Source organism: Neodiprion fabricii, chromosome 6, assembly GCF_021155785.1.
Source record: "Neodiprion fabricii isolate iyNeoFabr1 chromosome 6, iyNeoFabr1.1, whole genome shotgun sequence".
In the NCBI taxonomy this organism is placed as follows: domain Eukaryota; kingdom Metazoa; phylum Arthropoda; class Insecta; order Hymenoptera; family Diprionidae; genus Neodiprion; species Neodiprion fabricii.
In genome coordinates this window covers 22,166,486-22,188,123 of record NC_060244.1, presented here as the reverse complement: position 1 = coordinate 22,188,123, position 21,638 = coordinate 22,166,486, and the positions used below count along the sequence as shown (strand labels likewise).

Sequence of the window (21,638 nt, the reverse complement as noted above, 5' to 3'; positions counted from 1 at the left end):
AATTGTTCAATGGTGATGTCACCTCAATTTACAATATGCTATTAAATAAATAGTATATTTTCATAATAGATGGTCAATTATAAAAATTAAATAATCAAAGTATGGGGGACAAGAAAGATGAGGAAAGGAAGGAAGAAGATGACCGGCTAGAATTTTTATTACAATATTTGATCCGATCTAGTAAAGTGAAACAAGATAAATGGGGTAAAATGGTAGCAAATGAAGACCTCAAAGTAAGTTTATGGTGTTTTTACATAATAGAATCAGTGGAATTTTCATGCATCTTAATTCAGAGTTTTGTTAATTGCTTTTTTATTTCTTTCCAGGAACTTGTTCTAAGGTTTTTTAACACTACAACTGAAAAGATTTTAATAATGCAAGTTGCAACCTCTGGTGTTTTGATACCATTTCTTGGTATCCAACCAGGAAGTAAAGTGAAGTCCTCGTATTTTATCAAGAGGAATCCAATAAAAATTACTGAAAAGAACTATAGAGACGAGCTTATTATTGGTGATATGGCACCCAAGCCTATCGAAGAACTGGCTGTGTTAGTTGAGGAGGTAGGATATTACAGTTCTTCTGATATCTTGACGGTTTTTCAATTCCGTAATTGATCAGCTGCTGCAAAGTAAAATAAAACATATTCTGAATAGGTATATGTTCCAATATTATCAAATCCGAATAACCACGTTGGATGGCCGGCTATAGTCGGTGAAGATGTAAAGAAACACGTGTACAATCTTCGAAGTTTAATCTGCCAGGTATTCGTGATGTGTATATTAATTGCTCTTCACGTTGAAATAATTTTTGTATACATCTATGGTGAATAATATAGGCTCGTGGAAAAATGACAGGGCAAACGCTCTTACCAATGCCAATGGGAGTAGAACGAATCTTTGAAGCAGAATGGCTAGTGCAGCAAACTGCCGGAGAACAGGTCGATTTACAATTGAAAAGTGATATCGAAGGCATAGTTATCAAATGGGCTACGCAAATTAATGACATTCTCAGCGAGGAGAGTACTCTCGCATTCAATAATAATAATCACCCCCTGCCCAATGCTGGTAAAATACTAATGCACTAATGTTTCATGACTTGATACCATATTTTAATGATCTATTTTAACCTAATCTTAATTTTTCTGTATAGAAATTGACTTCTGGAGCTTGAGACTAAAAAATATAGAATCTATCTATGATCAAATGCGGGACCCTCGGGTGAAAAAGATGGTGTCCTTATTGGAATTAACCGAGAGTCCTTATTTGCCATGCTTCAAAACGCTGTTTAAAAATGTGGTCGCTGGTATGATTTTGGTCTTCAGAAATACTGAAAAGAATGACAGTTTAAAAGATACTACATTATTCATTTATTTTCAAATAATCCTATATTAACATCGCTTAATTCTGATTTGTAGCTGTAATAGAAGCCCGTGATGTTTGTTTATATCTCAAGCCACTGCAGTCTTACTTTGATCAAATTGAAAGCATGGACTTTAACGATATAGAACCAAAAATAAAACCTATGTTGCATTGCATTTGTCTAACTTGGGCTAACTCAAGATATTATTGTACCACAACTCGGATCATTACATTGTTGAGTGAAGTTTCAAATCTGTTAATAGCTACGGTAAGTCGATAGCGTTTCTGAAATATTTACATGTCATCCTGAATAGCAATAATTATAATTGTTTGGAAACAATTGAGAATTGATATTCATAATCGTGGTTTATAATCAACGCATTCACAGGCTAGTCGATCATTAGATCCTACGTCACTTTTTCAAGGTGACATAGATGACAATTTGAAAAAAATAGTGCGAACGATTGCAATAATCGGGAATTACGTAGAAACGTTTGAAAGTTTTCGTGAGAAGGTAGAAAGTTATTTTAAACCACCAGCAGAACCAATTTTGTGGACGTTTCATCAGAAGCTTGTTTTCAGAAGATTATTTGCTTTCTGTGAACGATTGAAAGAAATCAAGGTATCTCACAGTCTGGAATTTAAAAAATTACCAAAATACAAGAACTTACACATCTGTCGTATAAATGATGAGATTTATGCTGAAATGATTATACAATTAAATCATGTTTATATAACTAGGTGTTGTTTGAAATTTCTCAAGAATATTCAAAGTTGGAAAGAATAGAGATTTCCGGACTAAAGGGGAAAGTATTGTGTGCAAGTGCTTATGACGTATACGAAGAATTTATGAAGATCCACAGTGAATTTTCTGGTGTGCAGTATGAGATTTTGATACCGGAAGATACTGGCTTCACTGGAGATATGAAAATTTTTTTAAAAAAGGTATTTGCAAGTTATAATGAGTTTTTAGTGTTTTAATGATGAATATTGACAATGACTTTGAATATTAGACTCTTAATGTTAACACAGTAAATATTTTCAGAGAATACCTGGTAGAAAAAATCTGAATTAAGCCAAGATATAATGTGTTTTTTTCTTTCTTCAAGGTAGAAGAATTTGACAGAAGATTGGCTAGCGTGTTTGACCAAGCATTTCTTGAATGTCACAACGTTGAAAGCATGTTCAAATTGGTTTGGATTATGGGACCTGTTGCTCTAAGACCCATTATTCTTTCGCAATTGTGGCCCAATTACGAAAGACTATTCTCAGAAATACATGTGCATATGGACACTGTTAAGGTGAGTATTGAAAATTAATTTTTTTCCACAAATTTCATTATTTGCATATCATTGAGTCTCCCTCAGAAAGGGTATTGTTTTTCTGATGTTCATGCCAATTATATCATATCATATTTATAGGTATTATTTGATGAAAACTTTGGAAGACGAAAAATAACTGGTTACATGTATGTTGATCAATACTTTCCTCCAGTTGCTGGAGCTTTGTGCTGTCTATTGAAACTTAAACATAGAATTGAATATCCAATAGAATGCACAACACTTATTGACCATCCATTATTAGCTAGTCAAAGTGCTCGTGAGCTTAAAAATAAACACGAAGAATTGGAGGTAAGATTGAGCATATTATGTCTGTATATTATAATTTCGATCGAACCATAATATAGTAAAAATAATGTGCAATAGAGTAGGTATTCAAACGACGAATAATGAGTAATTGGATTTTGCAAGGCTTTACTGGACGCTGCAGATCAAGCGATATTTGAGGAATGGGCAACAACAGTTCCAGAAACTTGTATGATAAACTTGGCTAAAACTCTGCTCACTATTCTAGAGGATAAATTGTTGGAGTTGAATTTTTCTATGGAATTAGTAGCAGTCCTACGAGAGACTCGTTATATGACAATCATGCAAAGGGCAGATCTGCCAGCTGAAGCCATGGATTTATTCTCCAGAACTCAGTATTTCTTTCAGAGCAATTACAACTTGAATCTTATTATAAATTGGTTAGTACATGCATTCAATATACTCATTATATTTATAATTATCATAATATGTATGCACTTTTTATTACTCATCTCTGTGGCTATTATTCATACAGGTATAATAGAATAAGAAGTTTTAGTAGCCCTGTGGAGTTTGATTTATTAAAAGAAGAAATTGACAATATTGATGCATTAATAGACAAAGGTCAACAGAACTACAACTGGAATTCTCCTGGTATAAATGAAACACTCAAATTATATTCTATTACATATCCTGTCTTAGATAACAACAATTTTGTGAGAATAATCTCTGCATCTTTTATTGTAACGAGTGTAACGTACATAATCTAGAACTATGCATTTTAATTATTTTTTGTACAAAATTATCATATTATATCATTTATCTTTTTAGAGGTCCCAGAGTATATTGAAACGCTTCTTTATTTTGTGAAAAAATTGCATACTCGTGTATTTCGAGCTCAAGAGAATGTTGCAAAACTTAAGAAACTGATTTACTCCTGGGCGATGATGCCAGTTTTAGATCGCAAGGATCTGAAAGATGAAAACTTACTTGCATTAGGGGAAAGAGAAGAACGCTTTGAAAAACGATTTGCAGACATAGCAGCTGCTGCTGCAGAAATTGATCGTGTATTAGATGAGAATTACTGTTTATTTTTTGATCTTTTACCTGAGTCTGAATATGCTAGAGACGATTCTGAACTCGAACAAGGTATTGATACTATGCAATATCGATATATCTTTCATTATGTACACATAAAGATCAGATGTCAAAGCGGTGATTATATTACAGTTAAAGCTGACGGTAAACAAGAAAATGGACCTGATGGAGTACCTGAAGGTGAGAGTGTAATAGACGGTGAAGGAGCTGAAGGAACCGAAGGAGTTCCAGGTAGAGAAAAGTCGCGAAAAAGTATTGTCAAATCAGGGTAAGTTTATAAAAATACACTAAGTGGTTTGTGGATATCAAATTTATACTGTTTTGTATTCAAAAGGAAAAAATAACTGAAATGTGTTCTAAAAGACATCTAAAAATTTGATATTATTAACTTCCTCACTTGAGAATAAATTTAAAAATTCAAGCGCCACTGAAAGAAGTGCTGAACAAATTGCTGGGAAAGGAGACGACAAGAAAAGGGACAAAGATGGAGATTCTGAACCACCTCTCTCGGAAGATCAAAAAAAAGAAGACGCAATAGCGAAACGTGCTGCACTCAGTGATGAGGATCAAGAGAAATGGGCGCCATATGTTACGTATATCGATGACTTAGTATCTAAGGGGCTAATACAGGCTGTCTCTACAAGGTATAGGCATTTACTAGCTTGCAGTAATAAAATCTATTCAATGTAATTGTCTTATGTAACTGTGCATAACAATTTCAGCATATGTTACATACTTGATGAGACGGATCCTGAGGCAAATATCTGGCCTCTGTTTGAAGTGCAACTTCAGTTACAAGTTCCCGACATTAATTTTCAACCACCTCTTGAACTTGAAAATCCAAAAGGTTTTTACGTCTTCTATGAAGAATTAATGTTCGATATGATGAAAATGGGGACACTGATACCACGTATTGATTCTCAAAAAGCTGAGGAGCGTGAGCATTATGGGGTACATTATATTTCGCTAATTCCATTTGAAGAATCATGGTTGTGCTGTCTGGTTACATATTTTTGATTCTATATCGTTTCCATCAACATCTAGTTTGCAACATTAGTATATGGAATATTATTGAGGTTTCAAGCGTTACTTATTCTATTATAATATTTTATCAATTTCCAGTTCGATATGGCAGAAGAAGAAGGTATAATATTTATGTTGGAGGAAACATGTAATCGAGTGAAATTGGCACTTGCACAAGCTATGGAGTACACAGTGGTAAGAGTCTTGTCACATGTTTCGAACCAATGTAATTTGTTGATGTTACTGCTCCTATAGGCTTTAAGTAATATAATATTTATTAGGAATTTGAACAATATTATTGGCTGTGGATGGACGACCGTCAAGAATATTTGGACTTATTTCTGCGTTTTTCTCGAAATCTTACTGAAGAAGAAAAGGCACTAGTTATGCAAGCACCTGAAAATTTATCTGAATTTATCAAGGAAAAAAAGCCAGAACTAAGTGACTTTAAGAGGGAAATAGACTACTTTATGAATCTTTATAAAGTATGTGATCAAATTACAAATGAAAAAGTATTCTACCGCTGGTTTCGAGTTGATGTGAAGCCCTTCAAGCAAGCCCTACTTAACACTATTTGCAAGTGGGCCAACTTGTTTAAGATATACTTGGTGAATCGAGTAAACAATGAGTGAGTTGAGAGACACTTTGATGATAATCATAAGGATGTCATCAAATTTTGCTAACTATTCTTATTGATTCCTACTACAAGTTTGTTAGGTTTATCGGAATTCCTAAATGCAGCCTATACCAGATTTACTCAACCAGTCTTAGAAGATGATTATGACGACCTGCTACAAACTATTTATTACTTGAAAGAAGTAAGGGAACGGCAGTATGAGATCGACGATATGTTTGTTCCTTGCAAGGTATTACATTTACTAGTTAGCGGATATATGTTATTACACAACATATGTTAAATTTGTAGTTTTTCTACGATGGCCAGTATTAGTTTTGAAAATGTATTTAATTCTGTCTTGATATTCAATTTAATAGGAAACTATTGATCTTTTGAAACTGTACGATGTTGAGTTTAACGATACTACGTATCACGCGCTCGTAGAATTGCCTGAATTATGGGCAACAATTAAGAAACTATCTACGCAAGTGAAACAAGTAGTGTCACCACTTTTGGCTCACCAAATAGACCTTTTAAAAAAACGTATGAGCTACTTTGACTTCAGGCAGCAGAGATATTTGAATAACTTTCACAATAAGGAAATATTTGGGTAACTTGTTAACGAATCTGATTATTCGTCTTATACATGTAATGAATAGAAATGTAACCCTGATATTTTTTCAGCTTCTCTTGTCAGGATGTATATGAGAAGTTGAATACCATAAATGAAGAAATTATGATTTTGGAAAATGAATTAAAAACTCTAACGGAAACGTCAATCATATTTGAACAACAAGTTCCTGACTTTAAGCATATCAAATTGGCTAGAAAAGAACTGAAAATGCTAAAGTGCATATGGGATTACATATTCATTATCAGAACAAGCTTAGACGAATGGAAAACGACTGTTTGGAAAAAGATTGATGTTGAAGCGATGGATCAAGAGTGTAAAAAACTTACAAAAGAGTTGAGATGTACGTTTATTTAGTTCGACTTATTGCGGAATTTATGGGTATAAAAAGAACACACTATGCATTACTATTACTCTGAATATTACAGTGTTGGATAAGGACATAAGGGCTTGGGAACTGTACTCACTGATAGAAGCATCGATTAGGAACATGATGTCGTCATTGAGAGCGGTTTCAGAGCTCCAAAATCCAGCAATAAGAGATAGACATTGGCAAGAACTTATGGCTGAAACTAAGGTGACTCAATATATTTCTTCACATTGTTGAGTTGAATTTGAATATTGGAATTATTGTATATTTCAATCTATAAATGTACGAGATAGCGAACTCTACTTATCTATTTTGTGCTTCGAATATATGTAATAGGTACGATTTACAATGGATGATAAAACGACTCTAGATGATCTATTGAAACTAGAACTCCATAAATATGAAGAAGAAGTTAAAAATGTTGTTGATAAAGCAGTTAAGGAAATGGCTATGGAGAAAACATTGAAAGAATTGCATAATACATGGGCTGGCCTTGAATTTGAGAAGGAAATACATGAGAGAACCAAACTTAATGTTCTGAAGATCAGTGAAGACACTATCGTTATACTTGAAGATAATCAGGTAATTCATTATTTTTGTATCCTGTATACATTTTTGAGAACTTTAAAATCCAGTTGTATTATTTTTTTAGGTGCAACTCCAAAATATGCTTGGATCTAAATATGTGGGATATTTTCTAGACGAAGTTAGTGATTGGCAACAAAAATTAAGCAACGCAGATGCAGTGATTAATATTTGGTTTGAAGTCCAACGTGCATGGATGCATTTAGAAAGCATTTTCATTGGATCTGAAGATATTCGTAATCAACTGCCTGAAGATTCGAAACGTTTTGAAAAAATCGATCGAGATTTTAAAGTACTTACTCCATCCACTTTTAGTTTAAAAATAAAAATTCCATTGCTCTCTAAAATTATAAAGGTCATTATTGTACAAACTATTTTTTGATGATTAGGAATTATTGAAAGAAACTTTATCGACGATGAACATAGTCCGAGCGACTAATAAACCGAAGCTTCTAGATCGCCTAGAAGAAATAGAGAAGCAATTGAATTTATGTGAAAAAGCTCTGGCCAATTACTTGGAAACTAAGAGATTGGCTTATCCAAGGTTTTACTTTGTTTCGCCGGCTGATCTTTTAGATATTCTCAGTAACGGTGAAATTTTCTGCATTCTTACTTTTCCTTATAAATTAGCCAAATCGTATTCCCTGATGAATTTAAATTGTCAATAATAATTCAGGAAATAATCCTGAGCTGGTATGTAAGCACTTGACAAAATTATACGACTCGGTCGCAAAATTAAGGTGGAAAACTGACAGTGATAAATCCAGCAAGATTGCAAATGGTATGTGGGCCAAAGACGGAGAATTCATGGAAATGTACGGAACATGTGATTGTAATGGCAAGGTTAACTAATGATATCAATTACATTACACAATCAGCGTTCTTTCATATTTCAAAAGCTATGGGTCGTCGTCTACTTACATAATCTCTATTGGTGTCGTCAAAGGTCAGATTTGAAACAGTCAAAATGCCTATTTAAATACAAATACATGTATTAGGTGGAAGTCTGGTTGAATCGAGTAACAGACGCTATGAGAAAGAGTGTGCGTTTTCACTTCAGTCGAGCTGTGGTTTCTTACGATGAAAAGCCACGTGAAAGTTGGATCTTTGACTACGAAGCACAACCTGCTCTTTGTGGTACTCAAATTTGGTGGACAACGGAAGTGAATATGGCTTTTGCCAGACTAGAAGAGGGATTTGAAAACTCCTTGAAGGATTATCAAAAAAAACAAGTTACTCAATTGAGCTTATTAATTTCAATTCTTTGTGGTGATTTAAGTGAAAACGATCGGCAAAAGATCATGACTATCTGTACGATAGATGTCCACGCACGTGATGTTGTTGCTAAGTTGATTTCAATGAAGGCAGAAAGTTCGTATAGCTTTCAATGGCAATCTCAGCTGCGGCACAGGTGTGATATAATTTCAGCCTGAATTATTGAGTTTTGAATGGCACCTACCATAAAATATGATGTAATGAAATGTCAAATCGTACTTTGTACTCACAACAGGTGGGACGATAAGTTAGGAGATTGTTTCGCTAACATTTGTGATGCATGCTTTCAATACGGGTATGAATATTTGGGAAATGTCCCACGCCTTGTTATTACGCCCCTCACAGATAGGTGTTACATAACACTGACACAATCTCTTCATTTGATAATGGGAGGAGCACCTGCTGGTCCAGCAGGAACAGGAAAAACTGAAACAACAAAAGACTTGGGTCGCGCCTTGGGTCAAATGGTGTATGTTTTCAATTGCTCGGAACAAATGGATTACAAGGTAGCTGCCAATAAAGGGATACAGATCATTAGACTATAAAAATACCTAATTATGCCCCAGAAAATATTCGTAAAGAGTATTATACTAAGATTGTTCACAGTCGTTATCCCTCAGAATTCTGTCGTATTGTTAGGATATTTTGGATTGCATGCATGTGTATTCTTTCAGTCATGCGGTAGTATCTACAAAGGGCTTGCACAAACTGGTGCCTGGGGATGTTTTGATGAGTTTAACAGAATTTCTGTGGAAGTGTTATCTGTAGTGGCCGTTCAAGTAAAATCGGTCTTAGATGGCATAAAAAATAGAAAGAAAAAGTTCTTATTTTTTGGTGAAGAGCTGAATCTAATTGACACTGTGGGTATGTTCATCACCATGAATCCTGGCTATGCTGGTAGGACAGAATTGCCCGAAAATCTTAAGACATTATTCAGGTGAGACGATCAGCTAATACCTTTGCAACAGTTTGCTTTACTTCTTAGTATTGCTGATAAATTTATCTTTTTTCACTTGAAAAATAAAAAGGGAATATCTTCGTTTTGTTTGATAGGCCTTGTGCTATGGTGGTCCCTGATTTCGAACTTATTTGTGAAATTATGCTGGTAGCTGAAGGATTTCAGGAGTCTCGACTCTTGGCACGAAAATTTATAACGCTATATACTTTGTGTCGAGAGTTATTATCCAAGCAGGATCACTATGATTGGGGATTGCGTGCTATTAAGTCAGTCTTAGTTGTAGCTGGAAAGTTGAAGCGTGGAGACAGACTCATGCCTGAAGATCAAGTATTGATGAGAGCACTTCGTGATTTTAATACTCCAAAAATTGTAACTGACGATGTGCCCGTATTTATGGGCCTCATTGGTGAGTACAGCACTCGAGAACTGTATGAGAACTTCGAATGAGTAGTTTGTTACAAATGCCATCGTTATTCCTTATATTGCAAAATATATCACTGCATTTGATAGTCGTTCAACTGTAGATATGTAAAAAAAAAAAACAAAATGAAAGGTTTCTAATAGACTCAATTGCTGCAGTTGTGATGGTTAACTCATTTCATTAATAATCTTTGAAACACTTGCAGGTGATTTATTTCCGGCGCTAGATGTCCCACGTAAAAGAGATCCTGATTTTGAAAAAGGGGTTAAAACCGCAGCTCTGGATTTAAAAATGCAACCAGAGGATGGTTTTGTCCTGAAGGTATTATCCATTAGCAATTGAAATATCGATATATTTGAGCCATGTATCATAGTTAGAACCGACAACATAAATTTATTTTTTAGGTTGTCCAGTTGGAGGAGTTATTCAACGTGCGTCATTCAGTATTCATCATAGGATTCGCTGGTACAGGAAAAACTCAAGTTTGGAAGACACTGAATAGAACGTATTTCAATCAAAAACGTAAACCATACTACAACGACTTGAATCCAAAGGCTGTTACTAACGATGAACTCTTTGGAATTATTAATCCAGCGACCAGAGAATGGAAAGATGGGTAGGAACTCCAGATCTGCCATTCTTTATTATTACCTTATATTTTCTTATTTATTAAAACTTCTTCATTACAATTTTCCATGGTAGGTTGTTTTCAGTTCTTATGCGTGATCAAGCTAATATGCCTGGCGATGGTCCAAAATGGATTGTATTTGACGGAGATATAGATCCTATGTGGATAGAGTCGCTGAACACTGTTATGGATGATAATAAAGTTTTGACACTGGCTAGTAATGAACGAATTACATTGACTAAACACATGAGACTTCTATTTGAAATTTCAAACTTGAGGTAACATTTCAAATGCTTAGTAAACTGGGGTCCTGAGAATATGATTTAGATTCTTTTATAAACACTCTGTATCACTTACAGGACAGCCACACCTGCCACAGTGTCCAGAGCTGGAATTTTATACATAAACCCTCAAGATTTGGGATGGAATCCGTAAGTAAACTTGATTAGCATGTGACATCATTGAAATTCAACTTACACAACCATTATAACACAATTGTGTTATAAGTAATCAGCAAATTTCTCATAATCATATACTTAACTCGCCTTATCCAGCTATGTCACGAGTTGGATAGAAACGCGAGACAACTCGGAGAGAGCGAATTTAGTGATACTTTTTGATAAATATATTCCGCCTTTGCTAGAGGTCACCAAAATGAAACTCAAAAAAATTACTCCAATACCGGAAATATGTCACTTGCAAATGTTATGTACTTTACTTGATTGCTTACTTGTGAAAGAAAATGTTCCTCCAGATTGCCCTAAGGAATGGTAAGCTGTACCGAGTTACGTAAAGTCTAACAATATAGCCCACCTATATATAATGTAATTACCTTTATTGAACAGGTATGAAATATATTTCGCTTTTGCCTGCATCTGGGCTTTCGGCTCAGCAATGTTTCAGGATCAATTAATTGATTGGAGAAATGAATTTAATAAATGGTGGCTCAATGAATTCAAAGCAGTCAAATTTCCGTCAGGTGGAACTGTTTTCAGTTATTTTATAGATACGGAAACTAAGAAATTTTTACCTTGGAGTGAAAAAGTCGGCCAATTTGAACTTGACATGGATTTGCCATTACAGGTATGAATATATTTGTTTCTTTTCATCTATGAGTATACTGTATAATGTGATACATTCGAGATCCATGTTTTGTCAGTGAGTATTGAATTCTTACTATGTATCATTCAATATTATAGTCTACATTAGTTCCAACGGGAGAGACGGCTCGATTACGGTTTTTCATGGACATGCTAATGAAGCAGCGAGTGCCGGTAATGTTGGTAGGCGGTGCAGGTTCTGGCAAAAGTGTGATCGTCGCCGAAAAATTAGCCACATTGCCTGATAATTACAATATTGCTAATGTTCCTTTCAATTTCTATACAACATCAGGTAGCTATAGTACTCAATAATTAGTGTAAATAATATTTGCAAATATCAACTAACCGAGTATCAATCTGCGGACAACCACCTTTCCGCTCTTACTTATATAAATATCTACTTCATACATGTAGATAATTCTGGAATTTTTAGAAATGTTGCAGAGGATATTAGAAAAGCCGTTGGAGAAAAAAACTGGCCGTAATTATGGCCCTCCGGGTACTAAACTTTTGGTATACTTTGTTGATGATATGAATATGCCAGAAGTTGACACGTATGGTACTGTGCAACCACATACATTGATACGTCAGCACATGGACTATTCTCATTGGTAAATTATTATTTTCTGTGCCAAATAACATTTTGATTTCTTAAATTTAATACGTACATACAGGTAGTATTATTAGTATTTAATATTACATGAAAGTTGAATAAAGGTACTAAATTTATCATTGTAGGTACGACCGTGAAAAATTGACACTAAAAGATATTCATAACACTCAATATGTGTCATGTATGAATCCAACTGCTGGTAGTTTCACTATAGATCCTAGACTTCAAAGACATTTCGCAGTATTTGCTGTCAGGTCTGTCTGAGTTTAAGTTATTAAATATTTATTTTATTTACGTTATATTGCAATCAAACGGGTAGTGATGTAACTGTTGCTTGTATTGAATTGTTAGCAATTTTTTTTCTGCACAAGCCTGTCATTTCTATTTACAGTTTTCCAGGTCAAGATGCACTGCGACAGATCTATAGTCAAATTTTAGCCCAGCATATTGCTAACCCACTACAGAAGTTCAATATGACTATTGCCAAAGTAGAAGAATATTTGATTGAAGCTGCTTTATATCTTCATAGTAAAATGTCTTCCACCTTTCTTCCCACAGCTATAAAGTTTCACTACATTTTTAATTTACGAGATTTATCCAATATTTTCCAGGTATAGTGTGATAGCCAAAATATAACGATTCATAGTTTAGTATGACCGTGATATGCTTTATAGTATCAAGAACTATTTCAGGTCACTAGCTTCCATGAAAATCTTTTGTATTTATTTTTAGGGCATTTTATTTGCCAACGGTGATGCAGTACCATTCTCGAATGGTTTACTCAGATTGTATACTCACGAAGCAACTCGAGTTTACTGCGACAAACTAATTAATTTCGAAGATAAAAAGTCTTTTGATAGTTTAGTCACAGAAGCTCTCAGGAAAAACATTCCGGTAACTGAACACGTGTATTGTCTTATACTCATCTCTGTTCAATGCTTATAATGAATGTGAGTATTATATCGCAGGAATTGGAGGAATCAACCATATTTAATCCGCCTGTGATTTACTGTCATTTTGCGGAAGGTATTGGAGATCCTAAGTATATGCCTATAAAGGAATGGTCACAACTTACAAAGTTATTAGATGATGCATTGGATAATTACAATGATTTGGTATGGTCCTTTCTGCATGTATATCTCGTTTGATATCAGTCGCAGTTAATGCTTTCTTCAGTCTTGAATGACTGATCATTACTATTTAGATAGCAGCTATGAATTTGGTCATGTTTGAAGATGCTATGTACCATGTATGTCGGATAAATCGGATATTAGAAGCCCCCCGAGGGAATGCATTGTTAGTTGGAGTTGGGGGGAGTGGAAAGCAGTCTTTATCACGTCTAGCATCGTTTATTTCGGGTCTTGAGGTACCTTTGCATGATATTACTTTAGCTTTTGTATGATTTAACTAATAATAATTCTAGATTTCCATCTAGATTTAACTTGATTGTTTAACAACTTACGAAAATTGCCGTACAGGTGTTTCAAGTGCAGCTTCGAAAAGGGTACTCCATGACTGACTTGAAAGCAGACATAGCTGTATTGTATATCAAGGCGGGATTGAAGAATATCGGGATAACATTTTTGATGACAGATTCTCAAGTTGCTCAAGAAAAATTTTTAGTCGTAGTTAATGATATGCTGGCTTCAGGAGAAATATCTGACTTATTTGCTGATGATGAAGTAGATAATATAATAAATGGAATACGAGGGGAGGTCAGCGTAACCATTAAAAAATCATTTTATTCTAGATAGAGACTTACTTTACATTGCCATATAAGCAAATTCGTAAAACAACATGACATTTTTCGTCATGAGCTCGTCCTATGCAACTTTGTCATATAATTTAGGTCAGGCAATCTGGCGTCATGGATACAAGAGAAAATTGTTGGAAATTCTTCATAAATCGAGTTCGCAGGCAGCTGAAGTGTGTTCTCTGCTTCTCCCCGGTAGGAGCTACTTTGCGTCAACGAGCCAGGCAATTTCCTGCTATTGTCAACTGTACTTCGATAAATTGGTTCCAAGATTGGCCTCAACAGGCTTTAGAATCAGTGTCCAACAAATTTTTACAAGTATGCTCGTCTTTATTTCTGTAAATAATTAGAACTTGAATGATATTAGTAATATCTATTAACTTTTTTGTTTTCGACAGGATTGATTATAACATTAATTAAAATAGATTAAATTGAGAAAGTCATCTTTGTTATTAAATATCCAAAAACTGATGTATCTTCTAGGAATGCGAAGATCTTCCACAGAATCTACGTAAACCGGTGTCACTATTTATGTCATTTGTACATACTATTGTGAATGAAACTTCGAAACTTTATCTACAAAACGAAAAACGCTACAACTATACGACGCCAAAATCTTTTCTTGAACAAATTGCCTTGTACTCTAAGTTATTAGCTTCAAAAACGTATGATCTAAATTCTATGATTGTTCGTTTGGAAAACGGTCTGACCAAATTGGCTAGTTGTGCTATTCAGGTACGAATAAGTTGTGCCAAAGTTGAGTAATAAAATGGTGTACGTAAAATTGCACTTACAGTAAATATTGGAATTTTTTTTATCGGTATAGGCCGATGAACTAAAACTTACATTGGCTGTCCAAGAAGTGGACTTGAAGAAAAAAAATGAGATAGCTGATAAAATTTTGGCAGAAGTACGAGCGGAAAATACGAAAGCCGAGGTTGAAAAAGCTATTGGTAATGAGAAATTTTATAATGGAATTAAATGAATTGATATATATGCGCCAAAAAAGTCTGATACTTGTATAATATATTTTTGCATACATTAGTTTTGTAGTAAAGTAGAACGATTAATGAGTATTTCCAGGGGCAATAATAGATTATTTGACAACACATTTTTATTTGATCATTTCATGTATTGCATTAAGATGAATGTTACATCATTTCACGTTAAATCCTGTTACAGCAACCGAGGAAGAGGCAAATGTTGCAGAAATAAAAATAAAAGTTGCTGAAAAACAGAAACGCTGCGATGAAGATTTAGCTAGAGCAGAACCAGCCATTCGTCAGGCTGAAGCAGCTTTGGATACTTTGAATAAGGTATGCTTTGCCAAGTACTTGTATATTGGTGCATTACATGTTCTCACAAACAATAGTATTTTTATTAATGACATTTTTAGGGCAATTTAACTGAGTTAAAATCGTTTGGCACACCGCCAGACGCGGTAGCAAATGTTGCTCAGGCTGTGCTTGTCCTATTTTCTCCAAAAGGAAATGTGCCCAAAGACAGAAGCTGGAAAGCTTGTAAAGTTATGATGGGAGCAGTTGATACATTTTTATCAAACTTACGCAATTACGATAAAGAAAATATTCAACCTGAAGTCGTAAAAGCTATTCAGCCTTACATAAATGATAAGGGTAAATGCAATAGATAAAATAAAAGATTGTGTGAAAGCTTTATTTCACAATCAGTGATTGATGTCTTACTCATATTACAGATTTTGAACCTGACTTTATTGCGTCAAAATCTCAGGCAGCTGCTGGCTTATGTAGTTGGGTAAAAAATATTATGGTCTTTCATTATATAAATGAAAACGTCAAACCGTTGAGAGCTGCTCTTGCGCAAGCCAATGCTGAACTTAAGGCTGCAATGGATAAACTGAATGCGTTGAGGAATCGCTTGGCCGTTAGTATTCTGTTATGAGTTGCAGTAATCATTTGTTTAGTAGAGTAAACTTGCAAGAGATGAGAGGTGAAATGAAGATGAAATCTAATCTTATTATTTGGCCTAGTTCTTTTAGTTTTGAAATTCAGTTTCACGTATATTAACTACATTCTTTAGCTTAGCTTATTGTTGGCCGCATTCTATTCTAATCTTTCATTTCATATATTTGCCATGATATCTAATTTTCTAGGAGTTACAAAAAATGTTGGATGCTCTTAGTGAAAAAATGAATACAGCCTTAAGTGAAAAGCAGAAATGTCAAGATGAAGCTGACGCAACCTCGCTAACGATCGATCTGGCCAATCGATTAGTGAATGGTTTGGCGTCTGAGAAAATTCGTTGGGCTGAGACAGTAAGCTTGTGAGCATTTGTAATAGATTAATGATAATAAAAACCTTCTCTGAAATTTTTAAAACTCAAACGTATATTCTGAATCATGTACGCAGTTTGAAAAATTCTGGGAAAACCATACCAGGAAATGTGTTGTTGGTGACGGCTTTCATTTCGTATGTAGGCTGTTTCACGAAGAAGTATCGATTGGATCTCATCAATATTCATTGGCTGCCATTCTTGGATACATTAGAGGTAGTGGCTATAATCGCATTTAACACACGAACTTTTATTAATGTTTCATATATTGAGTAGCCTACGATACCACGAACGCCAGATCTTGATCCACTTTCTCTATTGACCGATGATGCGCAAATTGCAGAATGGAATAATGAAGGTATTTTCCATATCTTCTATCAGAATACACATTTGTGTCAATCTTTAGACAAACACTTCCAAATACACTTATATTGAAATACCCTTCTTTATTGGATTCTGGGAAAATTTGACTCGCATTCTTTTTTAGGGTTGCCAACTGATCGAATGTCATCAGAAAATGCAACTATACTTACAAATTCGTCGAGATGGCCTTTGATGATTGATCCACAGCTACAAGGATTGAAATGGATTAAAACGAAATATGGGGAGGATTTGAAAGTATTGAGACTAACACAGAGAAACTATTTGGACCGCATTGAATGGGCAATTGCGTCTGGTCATACTGTATTGTTAGAAAATATTATGGAAACAGTTGATGCTGTACTCGATCCATTATTAGGACGTGTTCTTATTCGGAAGGGAAGGTATGAGACTGTTTAGCCTTAGGTAAAAAAACATGTAACTTTTGTACGTGAAGAGGGGCTGGTATAGAACCGTATTCAATAAAATACAATCGTAATATCGCTAACTACCCTTATGGACTTTGTCTGGTAACTTTGTAATGTTTCAGAGCAATCAAGATTGGAGACAAGGAAGTGGAATATAGTCCACTATTTCGTCTCATACTGCAAACAAAATTGGCAAATCCACATTATAAACCAGAAATGCAGGCACAGACTACTCTGATTAACTTTACAGTCACCAGAGATGGATTAGAAGATCAACTTCTAGGAGACGTTGTTAAAGTTGAACGCCCAGATTTGGAAAGCACAAAGGCTGAGTTGACAAAACAACAGAATACATTCAAAATTACGTTGAAATCTCTAGAAGATGATTTATTGCGGAGGTAATGCTTTTTACCGCATAAAAAATTGACATCTCAACCTTGAAATAGAAACTGAATATCAACGTCTTTCATCAGCTACGTATTTTATCACTGTAATTAAACTTGACATACTTATGGACTTTTACTTTAGATTGTCATCAGCAGGCCCAAATGTACTTAGTGATACAGCCCTTGTAATTAACTTGGAGACAACAAAGAAAACTGCGGCAGAGATTGAAATAAAAGTCTCAGAGGCGAAAATAACTGCAGTAAAGATCGACGAAGCTCGCGAGTGGTATCGGCCCGCAGCATCTAGAGCCAGTCTTTTATACTTCATTCTAAATGATTTAAACAAAATAAACATGCTGTACCAGTTTTCACTAAAGGCCTTTAGTGTGGTGTTCCAGAATGCAATCAAATTCGCAGAGCCATGTGATGTGCTTATGAAACGCGTGGCTTTACTCATAGATAGTATTACATATATGGTCTTCATGTACACCAGTCGAGGCTTATTCGAAAGTGACAAAATGATATTCCTCTGCCAAATGACCATACAAGTATGTCATTCTGTTCATTGTCATATTACAGGCATTTTAACAGTCTTATGATTGATGTAGTACGTGACAAGTAATAAGTACAAGATGTTACACATTCTATTTCAACGACTTTAGATATTGCTTCAAATGAAAGAAATTCAGCAGGCTGAGTTAGATTTTCTTCTACGATTTCCATATACTCCGAATTTAACAAGTCCAGTAGATTTTTTAAACAACACAAGCTGGGGTGCAATAAAATTCTTGAGCGGCATGGAAGATTTTAGAAATCTTGATAAGGATATAGAAGGAGCAGCCAAGAGATGGAAAAAGTTCATTGAATCTGAAACTCCAGAAAGAGAGAAATTTCCACAGGAGTGGAAAAACAAATCAGCTCTCCAACGATTATGCATGATGAGATGCATGCGGATCGATAGAATGACTTATGCAGTAAGGCAAGAATGTTTCAGTCTTTGATGTTGTCCAAGGACGTGTGTGTATTTGACGTTTTCTTACTCTTTTATTATACATTCTTTATAATAGGTGTTTTGTTGAGGAAAAGCTTGGCCCAAAATTCGTTGAATCCAGAGCTCTACCATTTGAACAGTCTTACGAAGAAACCAGCGCAATCACGCCAGTTTTCTTTATTCTTTCACCAGGTGTTGATCCTTTGAAGGTATACATACAGATATTGAAAATTTCGTGATATCAGGCATTGAATCTTAATCATTATAATATAGGCACAGTTATTTACTCGAAAAAATGCCACTAAATTAATAATAGAGATATTTTAGTTATGGTGGTTAAATAGTACAAAGAGGTGGATTACAGTTCGTAATAGTCATCTATAAAATGATACTTCACATAGTGAAATTATGTAGGATGTTGAAAAGCTGGGAAGAAAACTTGGATTTACCTTCGATGGTCGCAATTTCCACAATGTGTCGTTAGGTCAAGGTCAGGAACCCGTAGCAGAAGAGGCCATGGATATAGCTGCCTCGAATGGTCATTGGGTTATTCTGCAAAATGTACATTTGGTTAAAAGTTGGTTAGCGAGTTTGGAAAAAAAAATGGAACAAGCATCAGAAGATCCGAATCCGGATTATCGCTTGTATATTAGTGCTGAACCGTCGGCTGATCCTCACGAATGCATTATACCACAAGTATGGATATAAATGTACTTTACGTGGCTCGTAAAATAGGATTGAATAGTATTTCAACTTTCGACCGTACTTTACTCACGTTAGAATACATTTGCACATCTCAGGGTATATTGGAGTCAGCTATAAAAATTACCAACGAACCTCCAACAGGAATGCATGCTAACATCCACAAAGCACTAGATAATTTCAACCAGGAAACCTTAGACTCATGCAGCAAAGAAGGTGAATTCAAAGCTATATTATTTGCACTATGCTATTACCATGCTGTGGTGGCAGAACGAAGAAAGTTTGGACCCCAAGGATGGAATAGGGTAATACAATTATGTTGTGTTAAGCAATAATACATGTTCATCATTTAACATATGAGAGGAATTTCACCTAACGAGACTAATTACTATAAATTTTCATTTTGTACGGTTACAGTCATACCCTTTCAATGTAGGCGACCTCACAATAAGTGTTTCAGTCCTACTGAATTATTTGGAAAATAACAATAAAGTACCCTGGGAAGATCTTCGATATCTTTTTGGAGAAATCATGTACGGTGGTCATATCACAGATGATTGGGATCGGAGATTGTGCCGCACCTATTTGCTTGAATATTTACAGCCAGAATTGGTAGAAGGAGACCTTTATATGGCACCAGGATTTTTAGTGCCTCCCAATTCCGATTACAAGACCTATCATCAATACTTGGATGAATATTTACCTCCAGAGAGCCCAGTTCTGTATGGCTTACATCCGAATGCAGAAATAGGTCCGGCATGATTTAATTAGCTACTCCCGGAGATTTAAATACGATATTGCTTTTTCAGATTTTCAGCTGACTTAGTCTCCTAGTTTGTTTAAAAAATTGCGCTATTCTTTTAGGATTCCTGACAACAACTTCAGAGACCTTGTTCAGAACAGTATTGGAGATGCAGCCAAGAGATACAGGTGAAGCTTCAGGTCCAGGTTTGTCACGTGAAGAAAAAGTCAGAGGTATAATAGAAGATTTATTAGATAAACTCCCCGAAGAGTTCAACATCCCTGAACTAATGAGCAGGGTAAGTATTTATGTGAAATAAGCCTGATTTGTAAGAACAGAGTCAAACACGCAAACGTGATTCCGCAAATGTGAGCTTACATGGCGCAGTTAATCTGGAAGTAATATTTTAGGTAGAAGATCGTACTCCGTTCATTATTGTAGCGTTTCAAGAATGTGAACGGATGAATATACTTTGTGGAGAGCTCAGGAGATCCCTTCGTGAGCTTGAGCTTGGTTTGAAGGTAATAAAAAATAGGTCTTTTACAATAATTGAATAATTGATTGATAATTTTTGTAATATGTTACTTGCTTAATTGAAATTTTATACCTATCGATCAGGGTGAATTAACAATCAATAGCGACATGGAAAATTTGCAAAATGACCTTTTTATGGACCAAGTTCCCCAAAGCTGGACTAAGCGTGCGTACCCTTCAAGTCTGGGTTTGACAAACTGGTTTTCTGATATGATGAACAGAGTTGGGGAATTGGCAAACTGGACTGCTGATTTTAACGTAAATTGCATAAATTACATACGCCTTTGCATTGAATACCAAAGTGATCGTCTGAACTCGAGATGATACATTTAGTATTTGATTGCGGATAGTAAAATTTTACAATTACACAGTATAAGTTTGTTTCCATTTTTTTTATTTTATTTCAATCGAGCACTCCAGAAACGTTGACGACTTTGTTGATACTGTATTACTAGTCGGGTTTTCTCAATAATGTAATTTTTCTTCATAGCTTCCATCTTCAGTGTGGTTAGCCGGATTTTTCAATCCGCAATCATTTTTAACTGCGATTATGCAACAAACGGCTCGTAAGAACGAATGGCCTCTTGATAAAATGTGCCTGCATTGCGAAGTAACAAAGAAACAGAAAGAAGAATTCACGTTAGTTATGCCAAATATTGTACCATAAAGCTGATCCATAGTCCGCGAATGAAACATTATAATCTCTCTGAAAATTGTAGTATAGACTTCATTTATAATTTTTAGAGCCCCTCCGCGGGAAGGTGCGTATGTGAACAGTCTTTACATGGAAGGAGCACGATGGGATACTGCTCTTGGCACTATTGCAGAATCTCGCTTGAAGGAATTGTTTCCACAGATGCCAGTTCTCTTTCTGAAAGCAATTACACAGGACAAGCAAGAGTTGAAAAACATGTATGAATGTCCCGTGTACAAAACTAGAGGACGCGGTCCTACGTACGTTTGGACGTTTAATTTGAAGAGCAAAGATAAGCCTACAAAATGGACTCTGGCTGGTGTGGCTATAATGCTTCAAATTTAGTACTTCTAGTAAAAAATGGTTGCGATTGTAATATGTACATGAATATTATTAGATCTCATATTCGTATTAAAGTTTTTTTCAAGTAACTATGCCTGATTCTAATTTACTAGATTATCTACGTACATTATAGT

The 21,638-nt window shown here is 35.1% G+C and overlaps 1 protein-coding gene across 1 annotated transcript; it reads left to right on the top strand.

Moving 5' to 3' along the window:
- The first annotated feature begins 101 nt into the window (after nucleotides 1–101).
- Nucleotides 102–21,593, top strand: LOC124185564 (dynein beta chain, ciliary-like). Its single transcript, XM_046576440.1, has 66 exons — nucleotides 102–233; nucleotides 327–560; nucleotides 654–761; nucleotides 836–1,064; nucleotides 1,150–1,302; nucleotides 1,415–1,626; nucleotides 1,747–1,980; nucleotides 2,100–2,303; nucleotides 2,468–2,659; nucleotides 2,780–2,989; nucleotides 3,110–3,384; nucleotides 3,480–3,598; nucleotides 3,776–4,093; nucleotides 4,175–4,310; nucleotides 4,465–4,686; nucleotides 4,765–4,993; nucleotides 5,165–5,260; nucleotides 5,347–5,693; nucleotides 5,775–5,931; nucleotides 6,059–6,291; nucleotides 6,366–6,655; nucleotides 6,741–6,889; nucleotides 7,019–7,264; nucleotides 7,335–7,559; nucleotides 7,657–7,858; nucleotides 7,944–8,110; nucleotides 8,266–8,678; nucleotides 8,778–9,048; nucleotides 9,217–9,479; nucleotides 9,596–9,906; nucleotides 10,127–10,242; nucleotides 10,326–10,537; nucleotides 10,624–10,827; nucleotides 10,909–10,980; nucleotides 11,104–11,319; nucleotides 11,395–11,632; nucleotides 11,749–11,941; nucleotides 12,083–12,260; nucleotides 12,388–12,516; nucleotides 12,654–12,873; nucleotides 12,995–13,156; nucleotides 13,231–13,377; nucleotides 13,467–13,628; nucleotides 13,741–13,977; nucleotides 14,112–14,333; nucleotides 14,499–14,750; nucleotides 14,842–14,968; nucleotides 15,198–15,331; nucleotides 15,412–15,649; nucleotides 15,730–15,917; nucleotides 16,147–16,316; nucleotides 16,403–16,541; nucleotides 16,602–16,683; nucleotides 16,813–17,089; nucleotides 17,236–17,511; nucleotides 17,642–18,047; nucleotides 18,162–18,478; nucleotides 18,567–18,699; nucleotides 18,905–19,186; nucleotides 19,291–19,497; nucleotides 19,610–19,943; nucleotides 20,057–20,232; nucleotides 20,345–20,455; nucleotides 20,553–20,726; nucleotides 20,959–21,107; nucleotides 21,213–21,593. The coding sequence occupies exons 1-66, from the start codon at nucleotides 102–104 to the stop codon at nucleotides 21,505–21,507; spliced, it is 13,752 nt and encodes a 4,583-aa protein (XP_046432396.1). The 3' UTR covers nucleotides 21,508–21,593.
- Nucleotides 21,594–21,638: the final 45 nt, after the last annotated feature.

What these genes read in the sequence shown, in the direction of transcription:
- LOC124185564 (XM_046576440.1), top strand. Translation starts at nt 102, where the DNA reads ATGGGGGACAAGAAAGATGAGGAAAGGAAGGAAGAAGATGACCGGCTA. An exon ending in TGGCTGTGTTAGTTGAGGAG is followed by an intron (nt 561 to 653) that starts GTAGGATATTAC and finishes TATTCTGAATAG; the next exon opens with GTATATGTTCCAATATTATC. An exon ending in AGCTTGAGCTTGGTTTGAAG is followed by an intron (nt 20,456 to 20,552) that starts GTAATAAAAAAT and finishes CCTATCGATCAG; the next exon opens with GGTGAATTAACAATCAATAG.